This window comes from Lissotriton vulgaris, chromosome 5 (assembly GCF_964263255.1).
Source record: "Lissotriton vulgaris chromosome 5, aLisVul1.2, whole genome shotgun sequence".
Classification (NCBI taxonomy): domain Eukaryota; kingdom Metazoa; phylum Chordata; class Amphibia; order Caudata; family Salamandridae; genus Lissotriton; species Lissotriton vulgaris.
The window spans coordinates 698,299,310-698,312,413 of NC_141693.1; the positions used below are offsets into that span (position 1 = coordinate 698,299,310).

The 13,104-nt window shown below is 42.2% G+C and overlaps 1 protein-coding gene across 2 annotated transcripts in view; it reads left to right on the forward strand.

Moving 5' to 3' along the window:
• The window catches only part of LOC147711410 (cGMP-dependent protein kinase 2-like), a 2,360,133-nt gene that overhangs the window by 2,148,380 nt on the left and 198,649 nt on the right, over positions 1–13,104 (forward strand). Inside the window, exon 16 of one of the 2 annotated variants that reach the window (XM_086922129.1) lies at positions 4,974–5,096. The exons of the other annotated variant lie outside the window; for it this stretch is intronic. Within the exon in view, the coding sequence (XP_086778255.1) occupies positions 4,974–5,096 (123 nt within the window). The remainder of the gene's footprint in view (positions 1–4,973; positions 5,097–13,104) is intronic. 2 annotated transcript variants of the gene reach the window in all.

The window sequence follows — 13,104 nt, forward strand, 5'->3', positions numbered from 1 at the left end:
ACGCACACATATACACATATATATATGCATATATATGCATATGCATTTATATATATGTATGCGTATGTATATATATATATATATATATATATATATATATATACATACATATATATAAACATATACAATCTGTATATCTATATAAATACAAATATAAATGCATGCATACATATACATATATGCATACAGATGCATGTTATATACATGAAAGATTAAAAAACACTAATAAAAGCAAAGCTAAAAAGCCACCTCATTACAAACAGAATGGCTTTAACTTAAACGAGGGCGAGATCTATTGCATTTTCAATGCTTGTTTACTTTGGTTCCATCAAGAAGGCATTCCGATGTGTCACAAATTTGCCATAAATTCTGAATGTTAGCACTCTAGTTGCTCATTAGATCACTGTAGTAAAGCTACTGCTCACCAGGGAAGTCTGCTGCTGGTATTCAAAGTGCATGTTTCAGTCTGCATGTCAGAATTTTTTTAATGAAATAGAAGAGGATTTGAGAAGTCACTCAAAATGATCCCTAATTTTTCTTTCTGAAGCACTAATCCTACTTTCTATGGCAAAATGAACCCCCTCATTTTATTCCTTTTTAAATTAAATGTTTTCAGTCTTACCACTTCATTCCAATCAAGATGGCTTCTGGTGTGCCATACTTTTGTCATAAGTAAGACTGTTAGTGCTCTAGTTGTTCTTTAGAACACTCTGGGACCTTCTGTCATGGGGCTATACTTGGGCTACATCTGGGTGATATTTGGGCTACATTTAGGCTCTTTTGTCTCTGGTGGCCATCTTGGGAGACTGTATGACATAATGTTTTAATGAAATTGAAGAGGATTTGAGAAGTCACTCAAAATGTGCCCTAATTTTTCTTTCTGCAGCACTAATAATACTTTCTATGGCAAAATATACCCCCTCATTTTGTTCCTTTTTAAATTAAATGTTTTAAGAGTTACCACTTTATTCCAATCAAGATGGCTTCAGGTGTGCCATACCTTTGTAATAAGTAGGACTGTTAGTGCTCTAGTTGTTCTTTAGAACACTCTGGGACATTCTGTCATTGGGCTATACTTGGGCTACATCTGGGTGATATTTGGGCTATATTTGGGCTCTTTTGTCTCTGGTGGCCATCTTGGGAGACTGCATGTCAGAATTTTTTTATGAAATAGAAGAGGATTTGAGAAGTCACTCAAAATGTGCCCTAATTTTTCTTTCTGCAGCACTAATAATACTTTCTATGGCATAACATACCCCCTCATTTTGTTCCTTTTTAAATTAAAAGTTTTAAGAGTTACCACTTTATTCCCATCACGATGGCTTCAGGTGTGCTATACCTTTGTAATAAGTAGGACTGTTAGCACTCTAGTTGTTCTTTAGAACACTCTAGGAGGCTGCAGTAGAACACAAAGGAATAAACTGACAGTCTCTGTCCTTGTTGGATGTACATGTTTTACTGAGAATGTCAGACTTCATTCTCACATGACTGAGAAAGATAATGTGAATTTACAGAAAATATGCTTTCAGTTTAGCTTATAGATCCCCTTCCAAACCACTGTGGGAAAATCATGAGATATTAGTTTTCTTTCAAACCTGATTCATGATATCACAGCAGAAGGCTTTTTCACATGGTAAAATCACCTTAGAACACACCACAATTCCGAAAATGAGTATGGTACCATCAACAAATGATTTATAATGTAACTAAAGTCCTAAAACCCTCCATTAACTACAATGCTTTTTAATGAGGTGCTATCATGTATATTGGTCCCAAGATGGCTGCCAACACTTCTTGGATGAAGTGCTGACAGCCAATCAGATCAGATGTGTGGTTAGGCTCCGCCCAGATATATATATTTTTTTGAACCTAAATTACTCAAAATCCACTGGAGCACATATCCAGTTTTTTTGAAAATGTTAAATACTATTTTTGAATATGTGTTTCAAGGCTTACATTACACTGAAAGGAGGTCTCTCACTCTGTCACAAGGATGGTGTCATCAGTGATGTCATGAGTGATGTCACTGACCATGTCATGAGTGATGTAATATGTGACGTCATCAGCAGTGCATTGTCTGAAACCTATGGTTTTTTCAGTGAATATATATATATATATATATATATATATATATATATATATATATATATATATATATATATATATATATATATATATATATATATATATATATATATATGTACCTATTGGAAAAGCTCCATCGTGTTGCTGGAGCACAATTCTGAGCCTGAGATATGACTCTCCAATCTAGCCATCAGACTATTTATCACTCATGTTGTATTGGATTGCCCGCTAATTCTATGAAGCTCAATCTTCCAAAAACTGAACTAATATTATGCTCTTAATCCCTCAAACACCATCATCTGAGGTGCTTCTGTATGGCCCCAAGTAATGGTCATTCCAGTAGTCCTTGCCACTTTAGTATATATTACTTTGATATTTATTTGGATTCCAAATTGTTCCTGAACACTCAAGTGGCAAAAGTTATGAAAACTTGCTTTCCCCTTTCAATACCTTTAAAAAACGTTTCCCAGGAACTTTAATCAATGCTTTAGACCAGTCAAGACAGACAAATGTAATTCATTATATTTGGCATCCCTACAGAAATCCCTGTAATGCTTACACTTGATATCGAATGCAGTTGACCTTCTGCTCACAGGCCTGGCCAGGCTCAAACACTTGACATGCCCACACATCCTGCCCATATTGAACCATCAACATTAGCCAACTATCTCTAGTATTGCTATCAAGGTGTGGGGCCGCGGCCAGGGTGACTGACTCCGGAATCTGGGGATCACGGCTCGATCCCCAGGGCCGGCGGCGGATTAGGCCAGCACCATGTGACTCTGGGCAATAGCTTGCTTAAAATTCCCAACGGACCCCAGCGCCTAGAGACCCTTACGGGTGATTGTGTGCTTTACAAATGTGGATTATTTATCAATGAGGCCACAAACATTGTCAACGGAGTAATCCACTTGAAAGTTACTGTGTTTATGGTCAGAAAATTCTTACGTGTTAACTAGGAAAACCCCTACAGTCCACACATCACTACTTTCTTTCTCTCACAAAAGCTCAAAATTTGATCTTTGGTAGTATAACCATTTCCACTGCATGTGCGTGAACACTTCACCTTTATTCTGGTACAGCGAGCTGTTCCTTTCTAAGTTCTAAGAGCATAAAGTCTCTCAAAACCTGGTTATTCAAAAATCTGTTTGTCTCTTATTGAATTTTAACAGGACCACTAAAGTGATTTAGTGATGGAAATAGCTGAGGTCTGATGAAAATGTTTGAGTGACTTTCACATATGTTCTCATTAAGAACATGTGATCCTTTCACCAGAGGTAGTGGGTAATGCTTGTGCTTACCTCTTCAAGTTATCCTCTGCCATTCCAGCCATAACTCAACTGGCATGTATTTTTTGCCAAGAATGGGCAGCTGCAGTTCTCATCATCTGTAAATATTATTCACCAATAAATGACTGATTGGATATAAATATAAATCTCATAATGCTAGTTGTGCACAGCCAATTTTGCAATCATCCAGCGTAGTGGTCCTTTTCTGGTTTAAGATTGGAAAGCTGTCAGATCTTTTCTTTGAGGAATATTAGATTCTGGAAGCAACAATGATATTCTTTAATCTGTTAAATGTTCTCAGTGCTGTGATTAACACATGAGTTTTTAATGGTGTTTCTTGGCATGGAATTGATGATCTATTAAAATTGCAGGCTACATCAACCAAATCCATCAGAATTAATAAATGTATATTGAAAATTGTGTGAGTATAAATCACATGTCTTTACCAGATATTCCAAAGGGAGCACTATGTGAGGGTCCAAAAATGCATTAAGTCTTAAGATGAATCTATTCCGACAACGTTTTAGACCATAATAGATACACACCAGTAGGGCAACACTTAAGGGGAACGTTCATTGTGAGGCCTCTATTTTTAATTATGTCTAACAGCATGCAGTATGCAGGGTGAGCACTCCTAGATGCCAAAATATTTTAAGTAACGCAACCCTAAATATTGTGACATAAGCTTTTGGTATCACCATGAGATTTATTAGCACTGTAACATCTTTACTCTGGAAGCTCTTTAATACTTTACACACCTTTGATGTGTCAATCCAGAAACATATAACAAATTGAGTTATTGTATCGTGGCTATAGAGAAACTGAACTCTGATACAGTGCTAACGATTCAATAGGACGATTGTTGAATTTAGTATGACTAATATTTTACCCTCCCTTTATGTGGTACTCTACAACATTATACACACAGCTACATTCAACACCTCTCTCTCCATTGCATTATGTATCTATCATGTGGGAAATACAAGCAGCCCTAAATGATGCTGTAGCGTCCTTTAATTGGATCAATTTAAGAGTTAACAACAGTTATTTCAAAATGCAAGTGCACGTTCTAGTCGTTTGATGCAGTTTTTGGATTCATGTAAACAATAATTATTACTTAGAGCTGTTCACACTTGAGGAAGGGGTCTGTGCTTTATCAAAAGCTAATATCCTAAAACAGCATTATATTCATTTACTTGGTACTCCAAAATATATCACTATGTATCGTATATAAAATAACTTATTTTGGACTGACATAGCAAAAAAGGTGTTAATACCTTAGGATACAGTTAGTTAAGAGAGTTGAAGTCTTCAGACACAGATGAATGTCAAATATATGTTGGTTCTGTAGGCCCACCAAAGAAACACTTTGCTATAAAGCAATACATAGTATAAGATTTAAAGAAGAAAAGTATATTAAAATACATACTACAATATATGTAGCCTTCCACCATAGGATTCTCAAACAAAGCTGAAAAATTCATACATATATTGTACAATCTGATCTGATTGTGCAGTAGGTTTATCATAGTTCAGTTTAAAATTTCCCCTGAAAAAAATTCCACTCTCTCTAACTTTCTTTGCACTCCTTTCCCTTAGTCCTCCATTTACTGGCCAGGACCCAATCAAGATTTATAACATGGTGATGAGAGGGATTGAGAAGGTAGATTTCCCACATCGGATCACGCGGCGTCCCGAGGATCTGATCCGGAGACTCTGCAGGTGAGGGCTTCTTATGTCCTTAAAGTAATTACTAGCTGAAAGGAAAGATTTGGTAAATAAAAAAAGGATATTTCAGAGGTTCTTGTGCAGAATAAAGGGTGGGGAAGGTGCATTCCTACACTTTTTCTGTGAATCTCAAGTGTGTTCAAATTCAAGCTTATAAATTAAGTTCAACAAAAACAGAGCCAAAGGATAGAAATCTTTCATAGCCAACTCTCAATTCATGATCCAAGATAATAAGGCATGCTCTGCAGGGATTGTTAATTCTAACCTTGCTCTTTTCAAATTCAAATAATCCATTTTTTTTAAATGCTTTAGTGTATCATACATGGCAATGTGTGGTATGCAGGATCAAATAATCAAAGTGTAAAATTCATCTTTGTGTAATTACCAGTTATAGATTGAAAATATGAAGGGGATCCAGAGTACTCTTATTCACACTAGACGAATAAGGATTAAAATGTGTCTTATTAAACTGTAGTGATGGCAAATAACTACAGCGCATTCCGTGTGCCCTTCAACTTCCTTTACTCCCTTTGCAGCTATATCTTTTTGGAAAATGGAGAAACGTATTTTTTTTATTCTGATTACCTACACTGCCACTGGTTGTCTAATGTCTAATGACTGAGTACATTCCACACATATCTTCAAGTTCATCAACACTAGTCCATGAGAAATCTCTTACCATTCACAACATGCACCCTAACTGAGTCAATTTGTGAGTTACTTGGAATGAGAAATACCTCTCTCTATCAAAGACACAGATACAAATTCTCACATAGACACGCTTGCGGCCCAAAAGAAACCTACAGAGCATGCAAAGATAGTGTGACTCTTATAGACAATACATTTCTGAATATTAATATACAGCAACCCTAGGTGATGATCACTTCTAAGCTGTCATCTCCTCCACCTATTCTAACTTCTATTTTTTGCACATGAAATCATAAATTAATAATAAAATTCAAATTGTTATAGACTATTTAAATGTGAGGTTCACAGGTGCTATACTAATTAATGTAACTTACATCACACAGATGTGGACGAATAGGTTAGAAGTTAGTGCCCAGTTCAAAAACAAATTAAACATATATGCGATGTTCATAAAAGGTAGCTTTGTTATAGTCCTCTACTGAACATATCCTTATTTTTCTGTACAATTTTTTTATTTTAAACAGATGTTATTTGTCAAAATATCACATATGACGCAGAGCTCTGTGACCCAGAGGCAGCTGCAACATTGATATACATAAATTGATTTTGACCATTTTCATAAATTTTCAGGAGAAGATAAAAAGTGATACAAATAAAACCCGAAGCTCAAAACTGTAACCCCCCAGCGCACTGTTGTCTATTCCAGAGCAACACATCACATAAAAAAAACTGTCATTGTACAATGTAAGATATCATCATCACCTATGAGGCAACCGTCCTGCTGATGAGCTGCAGGAAAGGGCATAAGTATAAGCAGAAAATAAAGGAAAGTAACAGTAAAAGGTGTGGAGATCACACTGGGTCTCTGCTCAGATCCCCCTGTGGCGGCTCAAGCTCCAGACCTCGATAGTCCGCCCAACACTTCCAGATCGTAAGGTGCTTCCGAGGACACCCCCTGGCCACAAAAATTGGGATCTCCAGACCTATACAATTTTCTAGACCATTTTTCCAGGCAGAGACAGAGGGAGCCACTGCTGCCTACCGAGCCCTAGCGATGCCCCTTTTTGCCAGGGTAAAACCCAGAAGCATGTAAATATGGCTCCCGATCCCTTCCATAATGTGTAGGAGGACCAGCTTCGATGAACTGGGAAGCTTCCGACACAGCACTTCAGAGAGACAAGCCAGCAACCCCCTCCAGAATCTTGCTAATGCACAGCAACGCCAGACCATATGCAACAGGGTCCCGTCCTGGTGTTCGCACCGGAGACACACCGGGGAGGCCACCAAACCCGTCCCCCAGAGCCTGACCCTGTTGTAATATACAAGTTGTAGGTACTTGAATTGGATCAGTCGTAGGATCATCGCGATGGCCGCTCCTCGCGGAGATGCCAAAGCCTCCGTCCAGTCTTCCTCCTCCATCTGACCCACATCACCCTCCCAGGTCTCCCTTAAACGCCTTAGTGAAGGGGAACAATGTGTAACCAGGGACTGGTAGATTTGAGAGATCTTGTGATCATAGAGGTCCCCCATAAATACCTTGGCCTCCACCGGGCTAAACTCCACCAGTGACTCCAATCCCTCCAAGCTAGGGGAAAAAGCATGCCAGAACTGTAAGAACTTAAAAAATTATGTTTTCTGCATCTGAAAGTCTTTCTGGATATCTTGAAAGAATTTCAAAACCGGAACCCGCATGATGTCGCCCAATGTGGAGATCCCAATATTGTCCCAAACGCGGAACCCAGGCAGAGCCACCAAGTGTGGCAAGCAGCCATTATGCCAAAGAGGGGTCTCTCTGGTCAGTCTGTTCCACCAACCCATCCTCCATAGTGCCTGCCTCCAAATCTGAAAGACAATCTGCGTGGCAGGCGGTAGGGAGCGTCTCAATGGGGCAGAGTAGAGAATCATATGTAGGGTGTGGTCTCCCATGCACCGTCACTCAACGGCGTAAGCCGGGTCTGTCCTGTCCCAATACCACCACTTGTTAAGGATGAGCAGGTGCAAGGCCATATAATAAGACAAGATGTCTGAGGTCGCCAATCCCCTGCAATATGTAGACTGAAAAAAAGACCGTAGTGCCACCCTTGCCGCTCCACTATCCCAGAGGAACTGACCCAGTGCTGCAGTAACCTGACAGAACCACCTAGGGGGAATCAAAAATGGATGATTCTTTAGTTTGTACAGTAGGCGCAGGAGCGAAACCATCTTAATAATGGCTGACTGTCCATAGATAGACAAGGGCATAGACTAGTTCTTGATGTCTTCACGCACACGATCCCATACAGGTGCCAAGGTCCGATCCCAAGCCGTTGTGGGAGAATCAGACAGGAATACTCCCAGATATTTCAATTCCCCATAAACCAATTGCACCAATGACGCCCAGGAGCCAAACGCGCCCGCCTCCCAAGACCCATAGGGTAGTATTCTAAGGGTTCCTGTAAAGGCCCGAGGTTTCCCCAAAGATCTGAATTATCTGCAGCACCCGGGGTCCCGTCCTATCCAAATTAGTGAGGAAGAACAGCACATCGTTGGTATATAATGTATATGATCAGACAATCTGTGTGCCCATTCGAGACCGGTCACTTGAGCATCAATCCGCACCCAGGCGGCTAGGGGCTCCATTGCCAGTGAAACAAACAAGGGGGACAGTGGACACCCCTGCCTGGTACCCCGCCCAACAGAGAATGTAGAGGAGACAGAGCCTGCCACTTTCACCGACGCCGTTAAGTCTGTATACAACAGGGTTAAATATGACAAAACACAAGGTCCTAAGTTCAGCCTATGCAAAAGTGCAAATAGATATACCCAGCTTAAAGAGTTGAATGCCCTGTCCATATCCCCCAGCAGGAGCGCCGCCCGTTCCCCCAATCCCAGGGCAATCGCAACTGCAGCATGTGTCTACTGAATATTGTGGCTGGTCACCCATTGGGGCATAAACCTAGCCTGATCTGGATGTACTAGCGAGGCTACATGGGGTCGCAAATGATTTGCCAACGCCTTAGTCAAAATATTGGCCCTGATGTTCAGAAGGGAAATAGGGCGATACGAGGCATGGCGCTCTGGAGGTCTGCTGGGCTTGTGGAATACTACTACCTCCGCATGTCTCCAATCACTATACAGGCTACCCTGTTCCCTGGCCTCCTCCACCACCCTGCAATAGTTGGGACCCAGCTTTAGGAAGTATTTCTTAAAGAATTTGCTCGGGAAACCATTTGGGCCCGTGGCCTTGCCAGGATTCTGATCCCCTAGGGCCGCCCCCAGTTCATCCTCTGTGAGCTGGCAATCCAATTCCATTTTTTTCCATTTCAACAGCTTTATTCAACAAATTAGTGATAAAAGCATTACAAAATGACAGATGAAATTGATTGAATTAAACAGCTGACATAATGAAATGTGTAAGCTGGATAAAATAGCTTGCACACATATGTTATAAACATCATTAAAATCACATGAGCATATAACTGGGTAAAAGGCATGCAAAAATGGGCTTTAACATTTTTTGATGTATGCACTTATCATAATAGTTGTTAAAATCATATTACAAAGAACATAATAATAGCATTTAAAATATTTACAAATCACAACACAGTTTTTAGATAAATTTGGCACTTGATACGGATCACCTTCTGCGGTAATAGCTCGATTAGATCTAGTTAATCAATTTCTCTCTGATGACTAATGACCTACTCATCAAATGTCAACCTAAGATCTGCGACAAGGTGCAATTAGCTGGGGTTAATCGCATCATCATTAATTCTCACATAAACGTAGGCATTCTGAGCCTTAATACCCATGCCCACCCTAGAAATGTTGCCATGGCTAAAGCAATCGCTGCTAAAGTGTCGGTCCGCAAGATTCTTTCAGCTTCACTAGCCCTTCTTTTGCCCAGGAGTGCACAAATTGGGAACAGCCAGACACTACTAGGAATAGCATACCCAGTACAAACAAAGAGAAGGTGAGCCAAGGATTCCTTGCTAGACTTGCAAACTGGACATACATCAGCAGTAGAATTATTCCATCTAGCAGTGAATGCACTTACTGGCAGTGTGCCTACCCTAAATTGGAAATAAAGTTTTCGATCTAGCGGTTTCGTAATGTGATCCCAGAATGGCTCCAGCTTTGGGATGACTTTATGTTCCAGCAAAAGGCAGGTTAGGGAATATTGCTCGCTCAGTCTAAGAGTGTTATACTGAGTGCATTCCCAGTATTTGTCCTTCAAGATCTCCTTTGAAGGGAAATTAGAATTTACAGGATCGATCCATAGTGGAGTCATACCTATGCTGGAGAAAGTGTCTCTAACCGCCCATAACCGTTTCATACGATGCGAGGTATCAGCCCTTACTATGTCTAGGAAACCTGAGGCGTAGCCTGCGAGCTCCGGCGTAGTCCAGAGTCTCCGCCAATAAAGGAGAGGGTCGAAGTTTGGCTATGGCTACTATGGGTTTTTTCTCAAGGTCATATAGTAACAGACCCATTGGGGTACTTTGTGGAAGCCTAGTGATTTTCCTCTGGAACCTATTTTCTGATGATTTAAGAGTAGATAAATTCTCACATCCCCAAAGTTCATAACCGTATAGGGCTGAGCTGATAACTTTCATATTATAAATTTCTAGGGCAGGGCTAATAGGCTGTGTGTGTGAGGAGCTATGTTCCTTGTGTAACACCCCCGACAATTGCCTATGTTTAAGGGATGCTAGTTCAATCTGGTTGTCCCATTTCATGTTTTCCTGGAAGTGGACGCCCAGGTAGGAGAACTCCTTGACCTGTTCTAGCGGCCTGTTGTTCATTCGGATGTCCCCCTTGTAGCCCCTATGCGAATTAAATGCCATCAATGTTGTCTTAGACACATTGACCTCCAAGCCTCGCAGTGAGCAGAACTCCTCAAAGGTTTTTAAGGCTTTCTGGAGTCCGCTTGGGGTCTTGGATATAATCAACGTGTCGTCAGCAAACATTAGTATTGGCATTTTCTCGCCTGCTGGTACTGGGGCATCCGAAGGGGTAGAACACATGTGGTCCACTATTCCATTAATATATAATGAGAATAGTGTAGGGGCCATCATGCAGCCTTGGCGTACACCTCTCTCAATGGGAAACAATTCAGTAACTTCCCCCTGTCCACCCCAGCTAAATTTTGCACTAATATCTTCATTTAATCTGATAATAAGAGACAATAGTACGGATGGCATCCCCAGATCTTGTAAGGTGGACCACAGTTTAGTGCGTGGGACAAGGTGGAATGCTGATTTAAGGTCTACGAAGGCGGCTTATAGGCTACCCCTGCCCAGTGTCACTATCTTCCAATAGATCAAAACAAACGTGAACGCTTGATCAATGGTACTAATGAAAGCTCAGAACCCAGCTTGCAGTGGGGACAGAATCTTAAACTCCTCAATCCATTCTTGTACTCTATTGAGCACCAGCCTCCCCATTATCTTTTGCAGACAGTTAATTAGGCCTATAATTACCTGGGCAAGATTTGTCCCCTTTCTTAAAAACAGGAATAATTCTGCTCCCTTCCAGGAGTCAGGGATTGGGGCTCCTTGGGTGATAGCACTGGTCAACAACAGAATATAGCGACACCATCCACCCTTATCGTGTAAGAAAATTTCCCCAGATATGCCATCTGGCCCAGGTGCCTTTCCTGCCAATACTGAGTTTAGTGCTGTCTCTACCTCAGCCCTACTGAAGGTGTTATCCTGATATGGTGCTTAATAATCATTCTTCCTACTTCATTCCAATTCCACTCGTGCTTCATCAGAGATCGCTTTAGGCGGGAGGTCGTCAAAAAAACGACCGATGACTTCTGCTGATAGGCATTCCTTGGGGGCGTACAGTTCAAAGTAATACTCAGCGAAGCTTTCAGGAATAGCTGACGCATCAGAAAAAGGTGACCCATCCAAACCCACAATGCCTGGAAGAGCCTGACATAGTCTATACAACAGCTTTCTGGATTTATCTCCCCACTGATAGCTCCTTCTACGGGTAGCCAGCCTCACCTGACGAGCCTCATCTAGAAGAATACTCAAATATTCCTGCTGTGCCAGCAGCAACTGAAGGTGAACCTGTCTCCCCCCGAATAGTGGGAATTATTGCTTCCCACAGAATCGCAGCCCCTCGGATCATGCCAACGTTAATTGCTAAGTACTTATCAATGGCATCCTCCAGCTGTTCCCTATGGACTTCCTTCTGGAGAGTCCAGGCCGAAAGGCGCCACCGGAAAGGCCCATGGACGTTTCCAGCCCGTATAGTCAGGGCCACCAGCGAATGAGCTGAAAGTCCCCGTGGGAGAATGTCAGCCCTCACCACCCTGCTCTCAACCGCCCGGGGGACCAATAAATAGTCAAGGTGGGAGAAGGAGTCATGTACCGCTGAGAGATAAGTGTAGCCCTGCGTTGTACCATATACCCTGCATCAGGGGCCAACCCAGTCAAGACTAGTGACTAGGGAATAAAGTTTAGTAGGGTGACGGACCTCCAGCAGACCCCCCGGCCTTCACTGATCCCTGGCCATATCCATCACATTGTTCCAGTCACCACTAACAACACCCAGGGCCTCTGGTATGTCTGACCACAAGGTCATAATTTTCTGCACCAGCCCGGGGGGGCATATACGCTCCCAAAGACTAAGGTATCTCCACCCACCGTACCCTGCACGTACAGGTACCTATCCTGCTTTTCCCCCTACGTCTTGACATGTGAGTAGGCATCTCTACGATGTATCAGAATAGCAACCCCCCGAAGACCTCCTCATGAACCCTGAGTGGAAAACATGAACAAATCCAAAGCGCTGAAAACACAGCTCCTTCGTCCCCATGAGGTATGTCTCCTGCAATATCAATACATCAGCGTGGGAGCGCTTAGCCTGCTTCAAAATAGCCCCACAGTCGGCCCATCCCACACAGAGGCACCAGATGACTGGGACCGACGCTTTGACTTGGAGCGCCTGCCACCTCTTCCCCCCTCAGCTTGAGCTGATTCTGGGCAGTCCCATTCGAAGAGGAGTCAGACTCCCTCCCCCGTGGCGAGTGGGGGAACAGCCACCTTGTCTCATCACTCCACAGAAACACTTGCTTCTGTGAATCAAAGAAGTGGGTGTGGGACCGGTATACCACATACAACCTAGCTGAATAAAGGAAGGCGTAGGGGAGTTTGAGCTCCCGGAGGCAGATCTTGGCAGCCAGGAAAGACTGCTGCCGTTGCTGCACCTGCTTCGTGTAGTCCGGAAAAATCCAAATGCAGGATTGTCGAATAGCAATGGCTCCTTGCCACGGGCTTGCTGCAGGATAGCGTCCCGATTATGGTAGTTAAGAAGCTTGGCAATAATAGGCCTTGGACGGGCTCCCGGTGGGGGTTTCTGC